Source organism: Mirounga leonina, unplaced genomic scaffold (assembly GCF_011800145.1).
Source record: "Mirounga leonina isolate KUSES-001 unplaced genomic scaffold, KU_Mleo_1.0 Mir_175, whole genome shotgun sequence".
Taxonomy (NCBI): domain Eukaryota; kingdom Metazoa; phylum Chordata; class Mammalia; order Carnivora; family Phocidae; genus Mirounga; species Mirounga leonina.
This window is the reverse complement of record NW_023270453.1, coordinates 9,049,308-9,074,974: the sequence shown is the minus strand read 5'-3', so window position 1 is coordinate 9,074,974 and position 25,667 is coordinate 9,049,308. Positions and strand designations below refer to the sequence as shown.

The following is a 25,667-nucleotide window of genomic DNA, read 5'->3' as shown; positions in this document are numbered from 1 at the left end:
GAGCCCCGCATCAGGCTCCCTGCTCTGCAGGAAGATTGCTTCTCCCTCTCCCAGTCCCTCTGCTTGTGTTCCCTCTTTCGCTGTGTCTCTGTCAAATAAATAAAATCTTTAAAAAAAAAAAAAAATGTACTCTGGGAGTTGAAGACACTGCTAACCACATTTATTCTCATAAAGGCCACGTTGAGTCATTTTGCTCTGGAAATAAGACACAAAAATCAGTAACATAGGGAGACAAAAGTATTTCTATCCTATTGGTCAGTCCCTAGTCCTTCATTTTGCTAACAAATATCTCCAGACATCCTTGCCATAACTTTTAAAATTATCTCAGGCTACTAACGAAGATTGGCTCTGTCTAAGCTATAAGAGGTGTAAATTATACCAAGAAATACCAGTGCTACCAAGAAATAAAGGAATCTGGATGCTGGAAAAATAAAGGTATATATTAAAACTATAATCGTGTTTGGAAGTGGGTTACCAAAGAGAACAGAAGCAAGATTGAAACTCCTGAAGCATCATCGGCTGCTTGAAAGCTTCAAGGTGCGTGTTATGTGCTAAGTTGTTTCCCAAAATTCCTAACCCCCAGTAGCTCAGAATGTGACTGTATTTGGAGATAGGGCCATTAAAGAGGCAATGAGGGTTAAATAAGGTTATTGGGATGGGCCCTAATCCAGTGTGACTAGTGTCTTTGTAAGAAGAAGTCAGGACACAGACGCACGGAGGGAAGACCATGTGAGGTCAGAGGGAAGACGCCAGCTAGAAGCCAAGGAGAGAGGCCTCGGAAGAAACAGCCCTACCTGCACCTCGATCTCCAGAACTAGAAGGCTGTTACTAAGCTGCTCAGCTGGGGTATTCGTGATGGCAGCCCAAGCACACTAATACAGTGTGTGTGTCATGAACAAGGCTCATGGGCTCCATACTTTGTGACCACAGTCAAGAGTGAGAAATCCAGGGTCGCCTGGGTGGCTCAGTAGGTTAAGCGGCTGCATTCGGCTCAGGTCATGATCCCAGGGTCCTGGGATCGAGCCCGACGTCGGGCTCCTTCCTATGCAGAAAACTTGCTTCTCCCTCTCTCACTCCCCCTGCTTGTGTTCCTTCTCTCGCTGTGTCTCTCTCTGTCAAATAAATAAATGAAATCTTAGGGGGAAAAAAGAAGGATATGTATTCTGTTGCTTTAGGATGGAATGTTCTGTATATATCTGAAGTCCATCTGGTCCAGTGGATGGCCTTATATCCTTGTAGATCTTCTGCTTAGATGATCTGTCCAGTGCAGTGAGGGGGGTGTGTTAAAGTCCCCTACTATTATTATACTGTTGTCGATGTGTTTCTTTGATTTTGTTATTAATTGGCTTATATAATTGGCTGCTCCCATGTTAGGGGCATAGATATTTACAATTGTTAGATCTTGTTGTTGGATAAACCGTTTAATTATGAAGTGGCAGAGCTAGAATCCCGAAGCCCTCCACCTTCCTGTGAAACCCCTTCCCCCAAAGCATCCAAGAGGACCATCAGTGTTCAGGCGGGTGACAGCGGAATCCTCGCACCAGTTTTTCATTTGCAAAGCATTCCTCCTTAGAGTCAACCAAAATTCCTGCCCGCTTTATTAGCATGGTGCCTTATGAGCACTAAACCCAGAAAACAGCTTTGTAACGTGTCATCACCTCCTTCTTAAGGTGTTGATTTACTTGTCTCACCCTCTAGCTTCAATCTCGCTGTCCTCAAAATGGGTTTGTCACTGAGTCCTTGTGAAGTCATAGTTAACATTCAGTTGTCCTTTGAAGTATGAGCTAAGAATTTTACTTTGGTTAAAAATATCGAACACACACCACCTCACACCCATGAGGATAGGTACTGCCAAAAACAAACAAACCACAAAAACAAAATAACAAATGTTGGTGAGGATGTAGAGAAATTAGAACCTTCGTACACTGTTGGTGAGAATGCAAACTGGTACAGCCGCTCCTGAAAACAGTATGGAGGTTCCTCAAAAAATTAAAACTAGAAATACCATACGATCCAACAACCCCATTTCTGGGTATATACCCCAAAGAATTGAAAGCAAGGTCTCCAGGGTTGCCTGGGTGGCTCCGTCAGTTGAGGGTCTGCCCTCAGCTCAGGTCATGACTTTGGGGTCCTGGGATCCAGCCCCCCCATCTGGCTCCCTGCTCAGCAGGGAGTCTGCTTCTGTCTCCCTCTGCTCCTCTCCCCTGCTTTTGCGAAGGGGGAGGTGGGCAGCCCTCCCCTCTCTCTCTCTCTCTCCCCCGCCTCAAAAAAAAAAAAAACAACTAGGGGTGCCTGGCTCAGTCTGTAGAGCATCAGACTCTTGATCTCAGGGTCGTGAGTTCAAGCCCCACATTGGGTATAGAGATTACTTTAAAAAAAATAAATCTTAAAAAAATAAGGAATATCAAACTAAAAATAAAAAAACGTTGAACTCAGCACAAACATTTTCTAGAGCTTCTGAGTTGTGAGCCAACTTCTCAGTCACAGTCACCAGCTTTTTTTAAAAAAATATTTTTATTTATTTGAGAGAGAATGAGAGAGAGAGAGCATGAGAGGGGGGAGGGTCAGAGGGAGAAGCAGACTTCCTGCCGAGCAGGGAACCCAATGTGGGACTCGATCCCGGGACTCCAGGATCATGACCTGAGCTGAAGGCAGTTGCTTAACCAACTGAGCCACCCAGGCGTCCCTCATAGTCACCAGCTTTTCCAGCCCCCCAGCCTATATGGAAGAGGTTTGATAAAGAGAGCAGTGGAATTAGATGTGGTTGGAACACTCAGAAAAAAACATATCTGGGACCCGAAATAGGTGCCGAGGCTTGCGGGTTAAGTGTCTCAGTGTCCAGGAGGATGCTCTCTTATGTAGGAGGGACAGCTACAAAAGTGAGAAGTTTGGTGTTCACATTGAACAAGCCATAAAGTAGCAAGTGTCTCGTGCGTGGGCATAGTGTGAGTGGCAGGGGTGGCGGGGAGGTGGGAGGAGGAAGAGACAGGGTTGTCAAGGGGCCTACCATTGCTGTTTGGGAAGGCAGAGTATTAACATGGGGTGTACAGGAGCTGAGTTGCAGGGCTTCCTTGGGTTAATAAGGAAAGACTGCCCAGGTGGAGTTGGTGTGAACCATGGAGCGTTATTACTAGAAATGGCCTTGGGAAATGTGACCGTGTTGTTGACAGTAATTGTTCATTCAATCAGAAGCTGATTCAATTAGAAGTTTTGCAACGTGGCTCAGTCTGTGGCTTACAAAGGGGGACCTCCCAGCAGATACCAGGAGCAAAGGTCTATTTATCCTAAGCTGTCAGCGCCCATCACCATAGAAGGGAATCCTTTCTATTCGCTTTGGTCTGCACTTTGAGTACCTCCTATAGTCCTTAGAGGTTAGTCTCTGGGCAAATAAACACTCTCCCAGGGTAAATACCCTTTATACCCACTGTGAAACCACGCTGTTCCTCATTCTGCCAAAATGCCATGTAGTCCCATGCCACCTCTTCATTTTGCAGCTGACCTTCACTCCCAGCTTTCCCAGATGGGTCCACATGGACAAAACGAGCCATCCTAACTCATCCCGGTGTTGTCTCTCTTCCACATCTAGTCCTATCACAGGGAATGGCTGCTTTGATATTTGTAAAATGAATGAATGGACAAAAGGGACACAGATAAAATGGGAAATGAATTGTTTCCTGATTGACTAGCTGGCTTGCACTCAAAACTGCATAAGGGAAATAACAAATTGTGCTGTCTGGTTTTCCTATTGGAGTTTATTTTTTTTTCTCTGTTTTTTTTTTATTATGTTCAGTTAGCCAACGTATAGTACATCATTAGTTTTTGATGTAGTGTTCAGTGATTCGTTAGCTGCAGATAACACCCAGTGCTCATCACAACACGTGCCATCCTTAATACCTATCACCTGGTTACCCCGTCCCCCAACCCCCACCCTTCTGTAACCCTCAGTTTGGTTCCCGGAGTCCAGAGTCCCTCATGGTTTGTGTCCCTCTCTGATTTCTTCCCAGTTTTCCCTCCCTTCCCCTGTGGTCCTCCACGCTATTCCTTATGTTCCACATGAGTGAAACCATATGAGTATTGTCTTCCTCTGCTTGACTTATTTTTCAAATTTCTTTTACATTTGAAATTAGTTTCCAAAGGTTTTTTGGTGGGACAGTGTTCCATACATGCTGTTTACACAGGCATTCCTTATGTACATTTTATGCCCAGTTATTCTGTAATCCAGGTTCCTTAAACCCTGTCGGGGATAGTCTTGCCTTCTCCAGTTTCCAGTTGGACCTGACCTTAAATAGGGTGTCCTCACAAAGAAACTGACAAAAACAGTGAATCTCGATTTAGGAAAACTTGTGCTTAGCAGATTGACAAGAAAGGGACTTTATGTTAATTTCTTACCAAATTATATTTTTAAAAAATCAGGACTATGTCTCTTTCCTGCCCCCAGCTGGTGTAGAAATACAGCACTGAATAAAATAAATTCCCCCATGGGGCACCTGGGTGGCTCAGTGGATTAAGCCTCTGACTTAGGCTCACGTCAGGATCACAGTGTCCTGGGATTGAGCCCCTTGTAGGGCTCCCGGCTCAGAGAGCTATCTGCCTCTCCCCTCTGCCCCTCCCCGCTGCTCATGCATATGGGTGTTTGTGTGTGTGTGTGTGTGTCTATGTCTCTCTCAAATAAGTAAACAAAATCTTTAAAATAAAATAAATTCCCCCAGTTTGTGCCCATTAGAAATCCAAACTATCTTAAAAATTCCCTTTAGTTTGAAAGAGTTTAGGTTTTATTCCTAAATGCTGAGGGTTTTCACCTGCCTTACTCAATAAAAAATAGCAGATGAAGCCACCTTTGTCTTCTTTCTTCAGGAACAGAGAAAAATGACTTGCAAAGACTCGGTCTATTTTTTTAAGGCGGCTGCTTGGGTTGGAGAAGTCATGCAAGGAATCCTGTGTCAGAGCATGAGCATCCGCCCTTACTTTTACTCCACAATGCCCTTCATTACACATGCCTGTGTTAGTGTTCTAGATCTGAGAAATCTCTCATGCCATGAAGTCAGTGGGTGGTGGGTTTTCCGGAAGAGGGATGCAAAAGTCCCCGTACCCTGAGTTTCAAAGGATTCCTTTGAATCCTGGGTGGCTCAGGCGGTTAAGCGTCTGCCTTCAGCTCAGGTCATGATCTCAGGGTCCTAGAATCCAGTCCCACATTGGGCTCCCTGCTCAGTGGGGTATCTGCTTCTCCCTCTACTCTTCCCCCCTGCTCGTGCTCTGTCTCTGTCTTTCGTGTTCTCTCTTTCTCTCAAATAAATAAAATCTTTAAAAAAAACAAAAACAAAGGATTCCTTTCTGCTTGGGCAAAGAGCTAATTGAATGAAAGAAACTGATTGAACACACTTAAATGAGACATCAATCACTTTTATTAGGTGCAACCCTGAGTTAGTTCTCCTGAAAACAGTAATCAGCCACTGTTACATGTATTCATCCATGAAAGCAACAGCTCTGCACGCAGAACTAACCACGTGCCAAGAAGTACCCGGTCTTTGCGCGCAGTGATTTGGATAACAAGTGATAGAAAAGATTAGGGCAGCTTGTTAAGAAAACATTTTCCTTAGGCACCTTGATTCCTTGTGGTTTTCTCTCAAAGAGCTCCAGCAGAGGGCCACCTCACAGGTTGATCCTCTTTCCTTTCACCAGCCGCCCTCGAAATATATACAAATCCTGGAAATAAAGCCAAACACAGTGAGTTGATGGAACACTGGGAATCTGATGTTCAGCATAAGACAAAGTAGATTTCTAGCATCTACCAACAGTTAAATGGAAAAAGTCTGCACAGGAGTCCTGTCAATTAGTAAATAAACCATATTCCAGGACTCCAAATAATGTACTTGCCCACATCTAGAATAGTGTCAAACAAACTAAGAGAGCAAGTCCCCAGGAGGTCAGCCTGTGTTATTTGGCACTGCTGTTGACCACAGGTATCTTCACCGGCTGAGCACGGTGTTTGGTCACAACAGCCCACACTCCCCACTTGTCCTGCTTTCCTTTAGACGCTGCCCCATTTTGAGTGATCTGCTCCTAAGTGAAAATGATGTCATGAGTTATGGGTTCATTTGTTTTTTTTTCCTTTGTTCTTAACAAAACAATTCAGGCTTTTTTGTTTCTTGTTTATTTTTGAGCAGACAGCAGGGTCAGGTGGAAAAAACAGGTTTCAAAATTCGACCTCATTCCGAAATGTAGCTGTCACTTACGTCACTTTGGCCAACCTTTGGACTTTTCACTTTCTCCTTAACAGCGTGAAGTGAGGGGAACCTGGGTGGCTCAGTGAGATAAGTGTCCGACTCAGGTCATGATCTTAGGGTGGTGGGATCCAGCCCCATGTCTGGCCCCTCGCTTAGTCGGGAGTCTGCTGGAGATTCCCTCCCTCACTCTCTCCTCTCCCCTGGCTTGTGTGCACTCTCTCTCTCAAATAAATATATAGATCTTAAAAAAAAAAAAACCCAGAATGATTCTTCCACTGGGTTTTGGTGAAGAAAGTAAGAATAGGGCTATGAAAGTGCTCTTGTACCTCACAAAGAACTTTATTGCAGAAGTTAATATCATTATTCTAAGTAAAGCTGAGAAACTATATCTGGGAGACTAACATTATAAAATAAATACAGGACGGGCACCTGGGTGGCTCAGTCCGTTAAGTATCGGACTTTGGCTCAGGTCATGATCTCAGGGTCCTAGGATTGAGCCCCCTGTCAGGCTCCCCATTCAGCAGGAAGTCTGCTTGTCCCTCTCCCTCTGCTGCCCCTCCTCCTCCCCACCCCCGTGTGCTCTCTCTCTCTCTAGATGAATAAATAAAATCTTTTATTTATCTGAGAGAGAGAGACACATAGCGAGAGAAGGAACACAAGCAGGGGGAGTGGGAGAGGGAGAAGCAGGCTTCCCACTTCCCATTTGAGCCGGATGCCAGGCTCGATCCCAGGACCCCGGGATCATGACCTGAGCCAAAGTCCGACACTTTTAAAAGATTTAAAATCTTTTTAAAAATAAAATGAAATAAATACAGGAGGCAATTCCTTTATCACAACCTGACAAACCTCAAACATAATGTATGCATGCTTTAAAAATCAGAGTGTTGCACGGAAGCCCCACTTGACAAAATACGGTGCCTTCATAAAGCATTTTAAGTACTGGATCAAAAAAGAAGGACAAGACTTTCTGCCATCTGCAAATGTGAAATGAGAGCCTTTTCAGACATGGGATAGATTCATAGGTTCGAAAGGGAGAAGGGGCCAAGGGAGAAGTGAGGTTCTTAAGCTGGGAAGGAGTTTCAGAAGATGACTCCCAATGGCACGGTAGCTTAGTGTTGGTGTATGGTACTCTTCCCAGGACCGGAAGGCCCAGAGTTATCATGACACTCGGTCTCTTTGGGGGTCCTGTCACCCCCATAGGAAACGCATGCATTTATGATTAATGCAAATTAAAACATAGGATCAGCTTCTCGGTTCAGAGGCTAAAACGGACTTCATTTACAAAGTAAATATGTTTATTTGCCTTGACTATAGTTTGTCTGCTAATCATCATCAGCGTTGAATGTCCACTAGTTATAAAGAATTTACAAGTGATGTGTATTAAGTAGAAAGGGATATGAAATAATGTCTCATGCCCCCTATTGATAAGCATCAGTGGTTTCTGAAGTCTGCTCCATGACACTCCAGATGTGAACTGACCCAAGCAAAAATCTGCTTAAGAACTGCTTTCTGGGAGTCTTATTGGATTTGCATATATGTAAATACTCTGCTCTATACACATAAAGGAGGTCTGTAGGTGAGAGCCCAAACCATTACCTTCCCTTCTGTGCATTCAGAAGGTAGCCTTTGTGCTTTACTTGCTCTCTTCCAGACCTGTTTTCTGTTTCCACCTGTCTGTCCCAGGATAGCCTGCATACCACAGGGCGGCCAAAGACATAAAGAAGCCTGGGGTGCTCAGGTGCCCCCGCCTGGGAAGCAAGTACAAGCTGAAATCCTACTGTCATTCTTAGTGGGTCTCAGCAAAGCTTCTGCAAGGCGCTCTAAACAAAGCATGTTATACTTCCAAAGTACATCAGGTATGAGAGTTAAGCAGCTGAAGGAAAGAAGAAAAAAAAAAAGTCTTAACCTATCATTCAGAGAAACGTACCCTCAGCGTGGCGTCTTTTGGAATTCCATGTAATCTGTTTGCCACCTCCATAACCTCCCTCTCAAAGGTTTCTTGACTGGTGCCTTTGACATCGATGTAGTGGCAGTCCGAACTGGCGAAATGGCAGGAAATTGCCTGTGCAGTGTGACAGGATTAAAATTAGGAAAAAAACCATTCCATTAACACCAGCAACCAAATAGGGAGACTTCTTTTAGAAAGTCAGCAATTTCACTCAGTGTTTGATTTCTAGAATGTTCCATGGTGTCCTGTATTAGTCTCTTCAGGGTTCAGTAACCCCCACCCCCACCCCCCAGGGACAGTTAAAGTCTAACTGAGAAATTACAAGAGGTTTTTAGCTCCCCGTGATACTTGTTTTCAAAATGGGCAGGGAACATAATGACATGAGTAAGAGGACTTTAACTTTTTAACATGTGATTTGTCTAGTGTGTGGATGTCCTCAAGTCCTAAACAGGAATGTGTTCCAGGGTTCTTCATCATCTTCGTAGAGAAGTTACTTACTCAGTTGAGTTTGTGGTGGGTTGTTATTTCAATGGCTACAGATCATGCAAAAAAAAAAAACCCACAAAAATACGTTGCAAGAGAAAATAATATACACACCCACCCCTCTCAAATCAAACAGACATGTGAAGTCCAATAGCATTCACATACAATCCCCATCTTGTTTCCTTCTGAAGGTAAGATGGAGGTTACTTGTTTCTCCCCATTCTTAAAAAAGTTATAAGCTGATCTAAACTTAAACCCCACTTTCCTAGTTGCAAGTTAGTTCTCTTGAGGTGACCATGTCTACTGGAAGGACTGCCTGCTTTGCCCAGAACATCAAATTTCTAGGCGGTAGAGTCACAAACTCCATTTCCCACAGAAGCCCCCACACCATGCCAAGGAGGAGTGACACCTGAGGCCAAAGGGGGAAAGTGCACACCCATATAAACGGGTTTTGTATTTTTTTAAGGGTTCATATTTTCGCAAACATTAAAGTAGTTGAAAAACTACTGAAAAATTGCAAAGTCAGTATGTTAAATCTCAGATTACTTAGATTTTTTATTCTGTAACTTTTATTTTCATATAGTAATCATTTTATACTCTTTCTCAACTTTTTAACATGGACTCTTTCAATATGCAGTGATCCTATCTCAGTTTATGATCCTGATCATATAGCAAGTAATATAATTTTCTGACTCATACAACTTTCAGATCTTTGGTCTCAGCTTCCTGTTTTTATACATACACATATACATACATTTCCATTTTTCATTTCAAGTTGAATTTTGGGGCTAAGGATCCATGATTAAAGGCCCAAATTGGTGAAACTCAGGAACACTCATATTATTTGTGTCACTGGGGCTGTACCCTCTGCTTGAACAGTTCCGAGGGTCATGATGGTCGAGAGTCTGATCTAGTCTTTATTTAAAATGTTGGCATTGTGTTCATCATGGATATTTTTTGCATTTTGATTTTCTAAATACTGCCCTAAAATATCATTTAACTTGATTGCTGAGGGGTTTTTTTTTTGGCACCTTCCCCCCACCCCTGTTAAATTTTGCCCCAGAAGAGAGTGCCTTCTTGCCTCTCTCTCATCCCGGCCCTGTCGACCTGATAGAAATATGAATGAATAGAAGGTGAAACCTGGTAGCTAACTCTTGACTTCAGGGAGACAACGGGGGTTGGTGTGACAAACTAGAAGGCTTCACTCAGCCCCAAAGAAGCCCCCAATATTTAGTATCAAGAGCCATGTTATATGGGGAAATGTGAGTCCACAGTACTGTCAGATCTGCTGAATTTTTGAGAAGCAAAAAATCTGGGACTATGAGAAATGTCAATTTTTTTAATGTAAACAATGAAGTCATTAGGTTTTTAAAACATTCTAGGGCTAAAAACAAATTCTGGGACTAAGAGGTGAAAAATATGGCTGCCTGTGAAATCTGAGGTCTGGGCAGCCAATTCAGAACCTTTGTTTAGAATCAATAATGGTTTTCCCAATAACAAAGCTATTATAAACTTTCCTCTTATGTGGTTACTATAAGCTATGTACATTCCAAATTTTATGATTTTAGTATGTCAGCCATTGTTTCTGTGTCCAAAAGCACAGGCTGTGGGCTCTCAAGTATGTTCTTTCTCTGAAGCAATTCTATGAATGTTCATAAATCAGTATCAGTAGGATTGGGATCCTGAGGTCACCTGGCTTCTTACTGATAAGAGCAAAAAAGCATGAGGTAGCAAATAGATTTCCTGGTAAATATAAACCACAGTAAAGGCCAGTTTAGTTCAATGTCCAAATCTCATAAAGTTTCACATATCTTTTTTTTTTTTTAAGATTTTATTTATTTATTTGAGAGAGAGAGAATGAGAGAGAGCAAGCACATGAGAGGGGGGAGGGTCAGAGGGAGAAGCAGACGCCCCGCCGAGCAGGGAGCCCGATGCGGGACTCGATCCCGGGACTCCAGGATCATGACCTGAGCCGAAGGCAGTCGCTCAACCAACTGAGCCACCCAGGCGCCCAAGTTTCACATATCTTGACAATTTTGTTTCTAACTTATTCATCTTTGGAATGTACAGTGATGTGAGTGCATACCTTCCGGTATCCTTGAGTTTTGTTCCAACCAGATCCATGGATGAGCAAAGGATGAAAGAAAACAGTGTCTCCCTTCTCCATCACAAGGTGCACTCGGGGGCAGTTTTCATCATAGTCTTGGATCCCATAGAACATTAGGTTAACTCCCCCCTAGAACACATAAGAAAACCAAAGTCTGTATTTGAGGAACCCAATGATTCAGAATTTTATCAATGACTCATTAGGAAAAGCAAAGGTTTCCTAAGTTCTGGCAAGAGAAAGAGATAAATAGATTCTTAAGCTGTAGTATATACAAAAACTTCTCAGCTATCTGGTTGTAAAAATCATGGATTTGGGGGACCAAATGAAGAATCTGACATTTCCACTTAGCCTTCATTACTGAGTTACAAATGAAGATCTAGACCATCTTTGCATTTTGCGGTTAACACGGGAGATCCCCATTCCAGCCTGAATCTGTAACCACTCTTTCCCAGCATGATATTCTCTTCACCTGGAACTTTGCCTAAATAATTCTTCTTTTACTCAGGAGTTCCTCTGAGAAGCAAACTGTTCTTCCAAGCCAACAGAGAGAAAATGCTCAAGTTTCCTCAGCTCAGAGAGCACTCATGTCACATCCAGAGTAAAGAAAGAAGAATAGTAAATTAAAACAGTGTGTTTTTTTATAACTACTTCCAAAGTTAGTTATTGCTTCAGTAATGGTTATGGACGGGGGAGCACGGTATCCCATTCTCCTTCCTAAGGCTCTCCCACATTCTTCTGGGGGAAGGACTGCTTTCGTGCTGGACTGTGTTGGGACTTTGATCCAGTACCCTTCTCTCCTGGCCACGGTGGATTTGTGACCTAAGCTTAGTCAATCAGATCTCCCACTGTTGTCCTCACTTTGAATCTAAATGGAGGATTGATCAAAGACCCTGGTCATGGTCAAGATTCAACTGTCCCCACCAGGTGTCCCAACCTGACTGTTCCCACTGAACGGTGACTCCACTTTCCCTCTCCCCAGAGCCAGCCAGTCTTTCCATGGACTCAGCACGTGCCTGCGTCCCTCCAAGACACTCCCTTTGGCTTACGTCAGCCATAGCCCGCTTCTGTTGCCTGCACCAAACTTTTCCCTAAACCTCAACTCAGTTTACGAATCTTACCGTTTCAGATTTTATATCCAAATCCAGACTCAAAGATTTTCACTTGGCACTAATCCTCAGTGCAAGAATTCTAACTAACTGAGGCAGAAGTCCTGAAAGCCATATTCTTTACTTCCTACAAACACATTCATTCTTCCTGCCTTAACAACACGTGCTCTTCTCATTCTGACCATCATTATGGGGTTTGCAGACCTTATTATCTGATACCTAAAACACTCATAATCTCCTCTCTGGTTTCTCTGCCTCAGGACTCCTCACCTCCAGTACATCCTGCTCTAGACCTCAAGACTATCATTCCTGAAGAGCCAATTGAGCTCACCATCCATGGGCTCAAAACCATTTAATAGTTTTCTAACACCAATAGTTCAGTCAATAAACCATTCAGTGGGCATGCAATGGAATACTACTCAACCTTCCCCAGAGCCTTCGTTGGTCTCTCTAGCAGGAAAGAGATGATTCCTCCCTCTTCTTTATCCTAAGAGCCAGCGATCAGTGCATAAAAATTCCTTGGCATTTGACACATGCATCTGGTGTTGCGAGTGTTTATGTCTGACCTCTGCCATGAGGCTCGATAATCTCAGATCCTATACAGCCCCTGCTAGAGTTTCCCACACTGGTCAGCTTTCCAAAACTTGTTGAAAGAAAAATGATTATCTTACCTGACATCCTTGAATTTTCTCTGATCCTAATTCCAAAACCTAAAACAATGTTTTGCTAAGAAAGGAAATGCCATCTCATTGTTAAAGTTCTTTATGGATACTGATAGGAAATCAAAACAATAAATCTTCTGGTTGAGATATATCCTCTAGGGGCTCCTGGGTGGCTCAGGGAGTCAGGTGTCCGACTCTGGATTTTGGGCTTGGGATATGATCTCGGGGTCATAAGATCAAGCTGCATATGGGGCTAGTGCTCAGCAGAGTCTGCATGTCCCTCTTCCTCCCCCTCTGCCTCTCTCTGCCCCTGCCACCTCTTGCATGTGCAAATATCGCAAGCTCTCTCCCTTTATCTCCCTCTCTCTCTCTGTGTGTCTCTGACTCAAATAAATAAATAAATAAATAAAATCTTAAAGAAAGAAAGAAAGGAAGGAAGAAAGAAAGGAAGAAAGGAAGGAAGGAAGGAAGAAAGGAAGGAAGGAAGGAAGGAAGGAAGGAAGGAAGGAAGGAAGGAAGGAAGAAAGGAAGGAAGGAAAGGAAAGAAAGAAAGAAAGAAAGAAAGAAAGAAAGAAAGAAAGAAAGAAAGAAAGAAAGAAAGAAAGGAAGGAAGGAAGGAAGGAAGGAAGGAAGGAAGGAAGGAAGAAAGGAAGAAAGGAAGAAAGAAAGGAAGAAAGAAAGGAAGAAAGATTTATCCTGTATGCAGACATACCTCCCACTTAGGATAACTGTGTGGCTTCAAGTGGCCTTTGTGTGTGCCTGGGAGCACACACAGGCAGCCATTGTTCTCGTCGATGTGCTCCATGGCTGTCCAAGCACAAACTATGTTATTGCTGGGCCTGAAGGGGAAATAGTGCAGATCCTGGTGCAAGGGATGGCGGGATGTCTTCTTGCCTGAAACAGAACCTGCTGTTAAACACACCTGAACCTCAGAATTTGTCTCCTCTGCCTGCAAAACCAGAACAATGACTATCCCTACAAAACCCAGACGACGGAAACAACACTATAGAAAATGAGCACACAGAGAGAAGCAACACACTGGAATATCAAATCCACAGGGTGACTCCAGATCCTACACTTTTTTTCTGGGTTTCTGGTAGCCGAGGACTCACACCATTCTCTAGCAACTGATAACATGTCATGCTCTCTATTATGCTTTATTCCTTTGTAACTCTGGTTTGAGCACAGAGCGTAGTATTCAAAACAAAGTTTGATTAATTGAAGAGAGTAAACAAATTTGAGGTTCCCTGTTAGCCTTCTAAGTGGCTGATACAAACACTATCAATTAACTAAATTAATAAAAAGCTGCCAAGAAGTTCCTTGTGGAACTAGAAGCACTTGGTGTACAGTCATTGTGTAGAATCAGAGGTCACAAAACCACATTTACGTGGTTCCCTGTTTTGCTCTCTGAACTTGGTGTTCCCCAACTCCCAACCCCGATCTCTCTAAGCAAGACATCCAGGGTGGGAGAGATTTCGTGGTGCTACGCTATAGGCCAGTCACATAAAGCTCTCCTGGTCTCTTTTTCTCCAGAGAAAGTGGAAAAGGATAAAGAATCTTGAAGGACCAATTTATTACTCCTGGTAGAATAGAATTTCTCAGCATGGCCCAAGAGCTGGGGCTAGCTTAAAAAATGCAGATTCCTGGGGCGCCTGGGTGGCTCAGTTGTTGAGCGTCTGCCTTCGGCTCAGGTCATGATCCCAGGGTCCTGAGATCAAGCCCTGCATCGGGCTCCCTGCTCCTCAGGAGGCCTGCTTCTACCTCTCCCACTCTCCCTACTTGTGTTCCCTCTCTCGCTGTGTCTCTCTCTGTCAAATAAATAAATAAAATCTTTTAAAAAATGGAGATTCCTGGGGGCACCTGGGTGGCTCAGTCAGTTAAGCATCTGACTCTTGATTTCAGCTCAGGTCTTGAGCTCAGTTTCATGAGGTCAAGCCCCGCTTTGGGCTCCATGCTGGGCATGTAGCCTACTTTAAAAAAATTTTTTTTTAAATAGAGATTCCTGGGTTCTAGCTTCCAAACCAGTTTCTCTGGGAGTGAGATCTTAGGAGCTACATTTTAGCAAGCACAAGACATTTTAAGAGCAACTGTAGTATGTGATTTATAAGAATAGTTTTAATTTTGTTAGTAATAATAATGTCTTCAATCAGGAAGGCCAAATTCACACTATCATAGGTGAGAATGGTTAACAAAGCTTAGAGGTGATGATTGTAATCATAGGAGCCTATGGTATATGAACAGTCATGTTTATTAAACCAAACTTTTGAGTAGCAAGCCAATCGTCTGAAAATCCAACAATAACCCTACAATTAACATCTGAAATCACTATTGTACTTAATTATTGTTATGATGTATGCTATCTTAAGACTTAAATAAGAAGACCTATATATTTATTTATCAAAGTTTAACAATTATACACACAGGTATAGTTAGAACACCTTAAAATATTTCCCCTTTTTCTCTTTTTTTTTTTTTTTGGCTTCTCCATAACAAATAAGAGCCCTTTACCAGCATCTGGAGGTTTGTTTATCAGCATTGTATGCACGGCCATAATATTGGGTCCAGTGAAGCACTCCACATATTTCAGAATCTAAGAGAAAAGAGGAAAAAACGTTTCACGAGAAATGCAATGCACAAAAGTGGCACAAAGTACAATTATCTGTACAAGAGCCAAGATGCCAAGAATTAAACACTTGGTAGGAGCGCCTGGGTGGCTCAGTCAGTGAAATATCTAACTCTTGATTCCAGCCCAGGTCATGATCTCAGAGTCATAGAATCGAGCCCTGTGTTGGGCTCCTTGCTCAGTGGGGAGTCTACCTGAGATTCTCTCCCTCTGCCCCTCCCCTCCAAATAAATAAATAAATATATATTTTTAAGAAACCACTTGGTATTTCACAACATTGCCAACAAAGAATGAAAAAGTTGAAACAGGAAATCTGCAACACTCTGAATTAAACAGGCTTTTCCGAGCCAGTTGGAACCCTAACCACTTTTTCTACAAGAGAGACAAGTGTTTCTCTGAGGTATCACCTGGGAAGGACAGAAATACCCTTCTCTCAACTGGAACTGTCCACAGCTGCCCGGTGAGAAGGCAGCTTTCTCTTTCCCCCACCGAGACTCCTCATAAGAAGGGACCATGAGGGGCACCTGGCGGGCTCAGTCGGTAGAGCATGGAACTCTTGATCTCAGGTTGCGAGTTCAAGCCCCACGTTGGGCGTAGAGCCTACTTAAGAAAAAAAGGAGGGACCACGAGAGGCCCCAACACTCATGCAGCGGCCACGCATAGCCCAGAAGAAAACAGAAGAGTATCTGGGGCCACTTCACAATCAGAGCACCTCGCATTCCCCAGCTCTTCACTGAGGCCCTCCAAAGCAGACAGAGTGACAGGAAATGGGGGCACGTTGGGGAATGAGATGAGCAGGTCCCTGCCCCCAAGGAGTCGATATTCTGGTGGAAGAAGCGTGTTCAATAATGACATGGGTACAGGGGCTTGAGACCAAGTTGCAATGAGAGCACAGGACCCGGGCTCTGGCAGCTGGGGTGCTACCTTCTTGCACCTAACCCACCGAGGGAGGGGTACATGCAGGAAAGACTAGGCATTGTATGCCTACTACCTGCCAGGGGCTTTATGCCTCAGCCCACCTAAACCTCACAGCGGTCCCTGAAAAGTAATGCCTCCATGCATTAATAATCCTTTCAAGAGAACACCCCACACAAATAAGGCTGAAGCTAATAAATTGCCCAAGTTGGAAGAACCAATTAAATGAAAAAGATGGTATTCAATCTCCAATTCTGTCTGACTCCACAAACTGAAGCATATTCTACTGCTTTCTCACTATTTGATCCCCTGTATAAGGAATATTGGCAACTTGAGAATGAAACGCTTGAAATGGTACCAAAATCCTAGGAGTCAGGACTCATACTTCTTTTTTTTATAAGGCGTGTCAACTTTTGGGATTCCCTTAGGCCAGTATTTTCTTTCTTTCTTTTTTTTTAAACTAATCTCTAATCCCACTGTGGGGCTCGAATTCACAACCTCAAGATCAAGAGTCTCATGCTCCCACAACTACACCAGCCAGGCGCCTCCGACCAGTGTTTTCTAAACCTCAGTGATACTCAAGAGCCATTTTACCATTTCTATGATACTTTACAGAGCTGCCCCAAATAGTTAGCCAATAATTTCCCTAAACTGACTCACGTCTTTTCCTGATTTATTCCTGAGGTCATAGGATGGATGTGCTGGTTATTTTTTCCAATACACATCAAAATAAATACCCAACTACTAAAATCATGCCCTCCTCCTAAAAATCATTTCATGAACCAGCAGATGCATGCATGATTCACACTTTAGAGAGGTGGGAAACCTGGACGTCCTGGTCGTGCTTACTCTAACACATGTTGCCTCTAACTTCAAGCTTTTCCTCCTTGATCAATGCTCACAAGTTCCATTTCCATAGCAGGACTTGAGTTTGGGAAGAATGGATAGTTCAGAGGGGCCACGTCCCCTCTTGTCCCCAACCCGAGGGGCTGAACATCAGAGTTGGCTTATCTGTACAGTCTTTTTCATGAGGCAAATTTTCTTTTATTAAATTATTTTTTAACGTTTTTTTAAAGATTTTATTTATTTGTCAGAGAAAGACCGAGAGAGAGAGAGCAGTAGGCAGAGGGAGAAGCAGGATCCCTCCCCACTGAGCAAGGAGCCCGATGGGGGACTCGATCACAGGACCCTGGGATCATGATCTGACCCGAAGGCTGACACTTAACCAATTGAGCCACCCAGGTGTCCCTTTTTTTTTTTTTTTTTAAGATTTTAGTTACTTATTTGACAGAGGACAGAGAGAGAGGGAACACAAGCAGGGGGAGTGGGAGAGGGAGAAGCAGACTTCCTGCTGAGTAGGGAGCCCAATGCAGGGCTCGATCCTAGGACTCTGGGACCACACCTGAGCCGAAGGCAGATGCCTAATGACTGAGCCACCCAGGCACCCCAGGTGTCCCACTTTTTAACTTTTTTTTTTTTCTAGTTTTAAGTAACATCCACACCCAACCTGGGGTTTGAACTCACAAGCCAGAGATCAAGAGCCACATGCTCGGGACACTTGGGTGGCCCAGTCGGTTAAGCAGCCGAAGTCTTCATTTCGGCTCAGGCCATGATTTCAGGATCCAGAGATCCAGCCCCATGTCAGGCTCTGTGCTCACTGGGGAGTCTGCTTGAGATTTTCTCTCTTCCTCTCCCTCTGCCCCTCCCCCTGCTTGCGCCCGCACTCTCTCTCTAAAATAAATACATAAATCTTAAATTTTTAAAAAAAGTCGCATGTTCTACCAACTGAGCCAGCCAGGTACCCATGTGAGGCAAATTTTCTAATAGCACTTGGGGTTATGATTTCTAACATGTACTGTATGCAATGTGTCCTTTAAACCATTCTACATAAATGGTTCATAAACTGTGATACATTTATGCAGTGGGATGCTACGCAGTAGTTTAAAAAGTATGATATAGAGTTGGGGCACCTGGGTGGCTCCAGTCGTTAAGCGTCTGCCTTCGGCTCAGGTCGAGATCCCAGGGTCCTGGGATCGAGCCCCATATTGGGCTCCCTGCTCAGTGGGAAGCCTGCTTCTCCCTCTCCCAGTCCCCCTGCTTGTGTTCCCTCTCTTGCTGTGTCTCTCTCTGTCAAATAAATAAAATCTTAAAAAAATAATAATAAAAGTATGATATAGAGTAATATATAAGTGATATGGAAAGACGTCTAAGATCTATTATAGGTGGAGAAAACATGGGGACAACCAGTATGTTCCCACGGAACACAAAAGGTGAGGGTAGACAGATGCACCTGCATAGCCATGAAAGAATTCTAGTTGAATGCACCAAAAAGCTCGGCAGTGAATGGGGCTGGCGGGTGGGAGACTTCCTTTCTCATTTTATGCCCTTCTGTGCTATGTGGATATCTTCATAAATATGAATTACTCTTAAATAATAATAATTTTTTAAAAACGAGTTTAAATCTGAAGACAAACTTAAACCTCTACTGACCAGATTCATGAAACTAAAAGAAACAATAAATGAATGTCCAGTGATGAGCTGCCATGTCCCTCCTGTTGATATGCCCATATCCAGAGTGAGAGAGGCTCTGTCTCTCTCTAAGGCAGAATTCCTAACCTTCTCAACCAAGGACAATGACCAAACTCCAGAGCAGGGTTTCTCCATCTGGCCACTACTGACATTGGGGGCTGGATAATTCATTATCTGGGGGAGGGGGCTATTCTGTGCACTGTAGGATCCCTGGGCTCCATTAGCAGCATGTCCGGCCTCTACCCCGAGAGAAGCTAGTAGTACACGGTCCCCACCATGTGACAACCCAACATGGCTCCAGGCACCGCCAAAAGTCCGCCTCCAGTTGAAAACCACTGCTCACCAGCCACAGGACAAGGGGGCCAGAGAAAGTGTAAGCAGCAATTCCAGAGGCAAGCATGCAGGTGGGCTATTCGATTAAAGGAAAAGAAAATGCAGGAAGGCTCTCAAACCTCAGGGAGAACACAGTATCTGAAGAGTTCCTTGTCTTCTTGGAAATCCTGGACCTTTGAAACTGTCTTTTCACTTGGCACACGTTCTGATTTTACAATGGCCACATCTCTCATTATCGTCAGTTGCTCTGGTTTCACCTCCCCCTGGCAGATCCTTTCAAACTCGCTCCTAGAAAATTAAATTGGCAGATGATGTCATTACTGCAGGCTCCAGACACCTGCCCGGCCAGTTCTGTGGAAAGATTCTCGAAGATTGAGGGGGTGGTGTCTCTGCACCAGGCTGACCTCCAGGCCAGGCTCAGGAGTTCTGAGGACGGGCAAGAGAAAATGGCCAGCTCAGAAGCCCCCTCTCCTCACTGTGAGGCTGGAATTCACTGAGGGAACTCACATACTCCTTAGCCTAACAGAACAGTGGAGAAATGTCTGTGATTTGGTTGCACCTGAGTAATAAGGGCAAATACTTCTCTCATACTTACCATGGGCCAGGCCCCGTTCGAAGGACTTTTGTGTACTTCACCTTATTCAGTCCTCACAACAACGCTAGGGCATAAGTACTATTATTATCCCCATTTTACAGGTGCGAAAACATAGGCATGGAAAGTAGGTTGCCCCAAGACACACAACAGGAAGTAGTGGGGCTAAGATTAAAGCCAGCTGGTCTGGCTCCAGAGCTCATATTCCTAACCACTTCCCAATGAGCCACTCACTGAAAAATATCTGAACATACATATGCTAATCTTACTCACATTCCTACTGCAAACATACAACATTTCTGTAAAACAACGAAGGGTTACTGTACCTAAAGCGTTTAATATCAGCATCAGATACCAAATTTTTAATGACAAGAAACCCATTTTCTTCATAAAATTGTCTCTGTTCTAGGCTTAGAACATTATTATCCCGAGTATACCTAAAGGAGAAAAAAAAATTTCAAATAAGTCCAACTGAAAAATCACAATCCAACAATATGTATCGAGAGCCTGACAAATGTTCATACTCTTCCACCCAGCATTTCTATTTTTTATTTACTCTAAGAAAATACTCTGAACAGTTTTTTAAAACAAGTCTTTGGGATTTAAGTTTATTGATTTTTTTTTTAGTAATCTCTATCCCCAACATGGAGCTCGACCTCATGAACCAGAGATCAAGAGTCACATGCTCTTCCGACTGAGCCAGCCAGGCGCCCCCAATCTGAACATTTTTTAAAACGTTTAGATCCAAAACGTTAACTACTGCTATCACCAAAAACCAGAAGAATAATTAATTATATCCACTCAATGGAAAAGGACTCAGGCATTAAAAATGAAGAGCATGGGACCCCTGGGTGGCTCAGTCAGTTAAGTGCGGACTGGTTGTTATGGCTCAGGTCATGATCTCATGGGTCCTGAGATCAAGCCCCAAAATGGTCTATGGGCTCAGTGGGGAGTCTGCTTGAGATTCTCTCCCTCAGCCCCTCCCCCCACTTGCAATGTGTGCACTTTCTCTCTTAAATAAAGAAATCTTTTAAAAACAATGAAGAGCATATAATAGTATGGACAGTGCTTACTATAATAAAATATATTTAGATTTGTGTATAACCAAGACACTACTTGAAAAAAATGCAAAGAAATACAAAAAAAAATTTTTTTAAGTGATTATCTTTACATCATGGAATTTTGGATGACATTTTTAAATTCCTTTTATTTCTCTGATTTTCATATTTGTTCTGTAATGAATATGCATGGTTTTTCAGGTTGGGGAAACAAATTCAGTAGACTTTATATTTTAAATTGTCTAGATCATACATTCTCAGAAGAAATCAAAGTCACAAAATCCAAGTAAGTGCATGGGAAATGCACAAACTCAGATCACCCAGTCCATTCTTCTAGATTGGAACTGTGGCTCTGTGAGAATATTCCATGGCGATCAATGTCTTCCCCTACAAAGGTAATTTAAGATAAGCCAAAGAGGGGTGCCTGGGTGGCTCAGTTGGTTAAGCGACTGCCTTCGGCTCAGGTCCTGATCCTGGAGTCCCGGGATCGAGTCCCACATCGGGCTCCCTGCTCGGCAGGGAGCCTGCTTCTCCCTCTGACCCTCGCCCGTCTCATGCTCTCTCTCTCTATCTCATTCTCTCTCTCAAATAAATAAATAAAATCTTAAAAAAAAAAAAAAAGATAAGCCAAAGATACTAGCAATAGGACCACAAACTATAGGCTAACTTAAATGAGGTATAACATGCCTAAATTTGAAAAAATCAGGTTATACACTTCTGATATTTTTCCCCTTTCTGATTTTTAAAATATATATAAAAATTAAAGTGAAGGTCTTCAAATTTTCCCCTAGTTCTAATTAGAACAAGTCCTGGCAACAGCCAATTTGTAGAATGAATTTTTTAAAGAATTTATTTATTCACTGTAGGGAAAGAGAGAGAGCACAGGCAGGGGCAGGAACAGAGGGAGAAGGAGAAGCAGACTCCTTGCTATGCACAGACCCTGACCCGGGGACTCTTTCCCATGACCCATGAGATCATGACTGGAGCCAAAATCAAGAGTCAGGCGCTAACCGAATGAGCCACCCACGCGCCCCTGTGTAATGAATTTTCACCAGACAACACGAGATGTATTTTATATCTTAGTTACCACTAGAAAAAGCTTTATATACATTGTATGGTTAAAAATGACAATTCGATCTACTTACTGGAATTGTGGAGGATGGAAACTGTTAGGAGAAGCAGCCCCTGAAGTGGGGTAAGCTACCTAGGATGTGAATTAAGGCAAATAAAATGAAATTTAGGAATCGACCTTTACTAGAAACAACAGTCTGCCCTGGATTCACTGGCATCAGGGAAGACTGGGTTGCACACAGCCGCTGACAGGTACACACGGTTGCTTACATCATTTCATTTCAGGAAGTCCAGACGAGGGACTGGAAGACCCAAGACCTTTATCACCATGCCTGCAGCCCAGTGCAGGACACCTAGACCCATAGGGCTCAGTAACTGGGTCCAAGGTTACCCAGTAGAAAGATGCCTCAGCCCAGATTTGATCCATACTCTTTACTTCATAGCATCCACTAGTTTATTCCACATGACTGTTTCTTCCACTAAACTGCTGAACAAATAAAAAGTGTAAGGTTCAAATCTAGAAGTAAGGAGAAATGCGCTCTTCCAAAGATGGGTACTGAATGTAGTGGGAGTCCAGTCCAAAATACAAGGAACATTTGGCTTGTTATTCTTAAAAAAAAAAAAAAAAAAAGCACTGGGTGTTATACGCAAACAATGAATCATGGAACACTACATCAAAAATAATGATGGGGACGCCTGGGTGGCTCAGTTGGTTAAGCGACTGCCTTCGGCTCAGGTCATGATCCTGGAGTCCCGGGATCGAGTCCCGCATCGGGCTCTCTGCTCAGCAGGGAGTCTGCTTCTCCTTCTGACCCTCCCCCCTCTCATGCTCTATCTCATTCTCTCTCTCAAATAAATAAATAAAAAGAAAAAAAAATCTTTAAAAAAAAAATAATGATGTAACGTATGGTGATTAACATAATAAAATTTTTAAAAAGTCTATTAAATAAACAGTGGCTCTAGGAAAAGTATGATCCACATAGTTCAGTATAATTTTAAATATCTTAAAGAGCTAGAAATTACAGAAATTCTTTCTAGTTTTCTATCCAGGGAACCACAGATCATTTACTTAGCCTCTCCTTCTTCTTGTCTTCTTAATTTTTTTTCATTGTTTCTTTAGCTTAAGGAGTGACGGTCTGAATGTCACTACTCATAAACATGTTATTTTTGTCATGTCTTTTTTTTTTTTTTAAGATTTTATTTATTTATTTGACAGAGAGAGACACAGCGAGAGAGGGAACACAAGCAGGGGAAGTGGGAGAGGGAGACGCAGGCTTCCTGTGGAGCAGGGAGCCCGATGGAGGGCTCGATCCCAGGACCCTGGGATCATGACCTGAGCCGAAGGCAGACGCTTAACAACTGAGCCACCCAGGCGACCCTTGTCATGTCTTTATGTAACTGGGGGCAGTATCATCCTCTGTTCTCCCTGAGGCAAGAGAGGTTAATGACCTTTGTCAGCTACGAGCAAGATGTGTTGGACAGAATGCAATATTTCAGTCCAAAATTCTTCTCCCTAACATTGTGGGTTCTGGTGGTGGTGGTTGCTTTCCTCATTTTTTTAATGATGTGGAAATATTTTCTATGCTTACTATATAATGTTAGTAAACATGAAAAAATGGCTGCAAAAAGTTGTACATACAGGATGGCCATAATCATGTAAATGCCTAGAAAAGAAACACACCAAAAAGTTGACTGATAAGGATCCATGAGTGGTGGAATTATAGGTCATATTTTGTTTTCTTCTCGATGCATCTCTGAAATGCATTGTGTTATATGCTTTAGAAACCCACCTTGGGGCGCCTGGGTGGCTCAGTTGTTAAGCATCTGCCTTCGGCTCAGGTCATGATCCCAGGGTCCTGGGATCGAGCCCCACATCAGGCTCCTTGCTCTGCGGGAAGCCTGCTTCTCCCTCTCCCACTCCCCCTGCTTGTGTTCCCTCTCGCTGTGTCTCTCGCTGTCAAATAAATAAAATCTGTAAAAAAAAAAAAAAAAAAAGAAAGAAACCCCACCTTATGCCAGAACCCACATCTCTTTAGAACCAGTTAAGGCTGGGAAGAAACTGCCACACGATTTCCAGGATTCTGTTTAAGCCCCAACCACATACACATTCACTGACCATCTCGGCAGAGCCGTCCAATACCAGAGCCCCTGGCCACCTCTGTCTATTAAATTGAGGAGAATGAAAATGAAAACTGCCCCTCGCCATATTTCAACTGCTCAGTGGACACGTGGGGCTGGTAGCCACGGACCTGGACAGTGCTGGTGTAGAACATCTCCACCATGGCAGAAAGTTGATAGGATAGTGCTCTTCTAGGAAACAAAGATGAAAAAAATAAGCTCTAACCTCAACACTATTGGAGCAAGAACCAGCAGGATCTAAATTTTTTTTTTTTTTTTTTTTTAAGTAGGCTCACTGCCCAACTTGGAGCCCAATTCGGGGCTTGAAGTACAACCCTGAGATCAAGAGCTGAGCTAGAATCAGGAGGCAGGTGTTTCACAGACTGAGCCACCCAGGCTCATTTTCATAGTAGTCACAGATTGGACCCGGAAACCTTCATTCTGGTTCCAGTTTCCCCAGTGCCCGTAGGTTGGTGGTTCTCACCCTTGGGCATGTATCAGAAACAAGTGAAAACAGACGGCTGGGCCCCACTCCCAGGTATGTGGAATTCATGGGTCTGAGATGAGCCTGGGAATCTGCATGTCTAACAAGTTTCCAGCGGATGTTGATGTTGCCGGTCCTGGGAACACACTTGCACAACTACTGCCTTTAGTGAAAAGTCTTTGGTCAGGAGTTTTAATCTCTCCCTGCCTCGGTTTCTGTTCTGTCACTGGTAAAATGAGGTTACATAATCACCTTGGTCAGTGTATGGAGAGGATTTTAAGTTGAGAGTGGTTCGCCTACATCCGGCTGGTAAAAGTGAAAGTAAGGGAAAAGGGAAAAGAAACAGCTAGTAGAATCATTTTTAGGAAAGAGTTTAGGATCCTGCACAGAGCAGAACAGAGCCTAATCACGTGGCTTAAGGGAAAATCCCACGCAGTGTTTTCCGCTCCCAAAAGTACCCCCTGAAAGAGAACACCAATCGGAGCAGGAGAAACAAGTCCATAAAGCAATCTGAGGTACGTGTCCCGTAGTGGTATCTTCCTGGATCCACTCGGGTGGGTGGCGCACGCACTGCTCCCGAGGGCCCAATCAGGAGAGACCCTATCCACCGCGGCGGGGTTCAAGGACACCCTGGCACACCCAGCTCTCCCGCTCCTGGCTACGGTGCCACTGTGCTCGCCTGTGCCAGGCTCTGGGCGGTCGGCTCACGCGCGGCCAAGTGCAGAAAACGCCAACGGGGCTGAGCGCAGGCCCCTCAGTAAGGACTTCCACTCTCCCCTCGCAAGGCAGGGCAACAGGCCCTAGCAGGGCCCGGAGGGCTGGGGCGGCGCCACATCAGCCCCTGAGGTCGGCCCTGTCACGCCCCCGCTGGGAGCCTGGGGACGCCCCCCACCCCCCGACCCCGGCCCCGGCCCCGGCCCCGCTCCCCTGGCCCCCAAGCCCCGTTCCGCCCCGCGCCCGGAACACCTGACACCATCACGGGGACGCGGGCGCGGAGGAAGGGGCAGAGCCCGCTGGGCGGCTGTGCCGGGGGCCCTGGAGGCCGCCGCACTTGCAGCCCGAGCCCCGCGCAGCCCAAAGGATACGCCGGCCCCGGCCGAACGCTGGCCGAGGTGTCCCAGCACGGTGCGCAGGCGGGCGCCAGCACGGGACCGGTTCATGGCTCCGGCGAGGAGTCGAGTCGACCGGGCCGCAGGCCTGTCTCCGGGCGGCGGGCGGCGGGCGGGGCGACGAGCCCAAGGAGCCCCGGCCGAGCGCGCGGAACGCCCGGGATTCCGCCGAGTGCGGAGGTGCGCTGAGCCTCGGGGGTCCCGGCGCTGGCACCCCGTTCGGCGAGGACTTTGCCCACACAGCCAGCTCCTCAGTGATCACAGATCCTCCCAGCCGCACACAGCAGGCAACTGTTTTTAAAGGG

General features: G+C 44.4%; 1 protein-coding gene and 1 long non-coding RNA gene across 2 annotated transcripts; both read right to left on the bottom strand.

The window, feature by feature from the left end:
• Nucleotides 1–5,379: 5,379 nt before the first annotated feature.
• PHYH (phytanoyl-CoA 2-hydroxylase) lies at nt 5,380–25,655 on the bottom strand. The gene is made up of 9 exons (XM_035021626.1): nt 25,339–25,655; nt 21,726–21,784; nt 19,849–19,959; nt 19,050–19,218; nt 15,039–15,120; nt 13,243–13,424; nt 10,742–10,891; nt 8,152–8,286; nt 5,380–5,703 (listed from the first exon to the last, which is right to left on the bottom strand). Exons 1-9 carry the CDS (start codon nt 25,411–25,413, stop codon nt 5,650–5,652), a joined length of 1,017 nt encoding a protein of 338 aa, XP_034877517.1. The 5' UTR covers nt 25,414–25,655; the 3' UTR covers nt 5,380–5,649.
• On the bottom strand, nt 23,585–25,134 carry LOC118021574. Its single transcript, XR_004682226.1, has 3 exons — nt 24,506–25,134; nt 23,901–23,961; nt 23,585–23,623 (listed from the first exon to the last, which is right to left on the bottom strand). It is a non-coding gene; the product is annotated as an uncharacterized LOC118021574 (long non-coding RNA).
• Nucleotides 25,656–25,667: the final 12 nt, after the last annotated feature.

Coding starts and splice junctions, on each gene's coding strand:
- PHYH (XM_035021626.1), bottom strand. CDS start 25,413: ATGAACCGGTCCCGTGCTGGCGCCCGCCTGCGCACCGTGCTGGGACAC. Junction 21,785..25,338: donor AGCGTTCGGCCGGGGCCGGC/GTATCCTTTGGG, acceptor TTCACATCCTAG/GTAGCTTACCCCACTTCAGG. Junction 19,219..19,848: donor GCTGATATTAAACGCTTTAG/GTACAGTAACCC, acceptor TTAATTTTCTAG/GAGCGAGTTTGAAAGGATCT.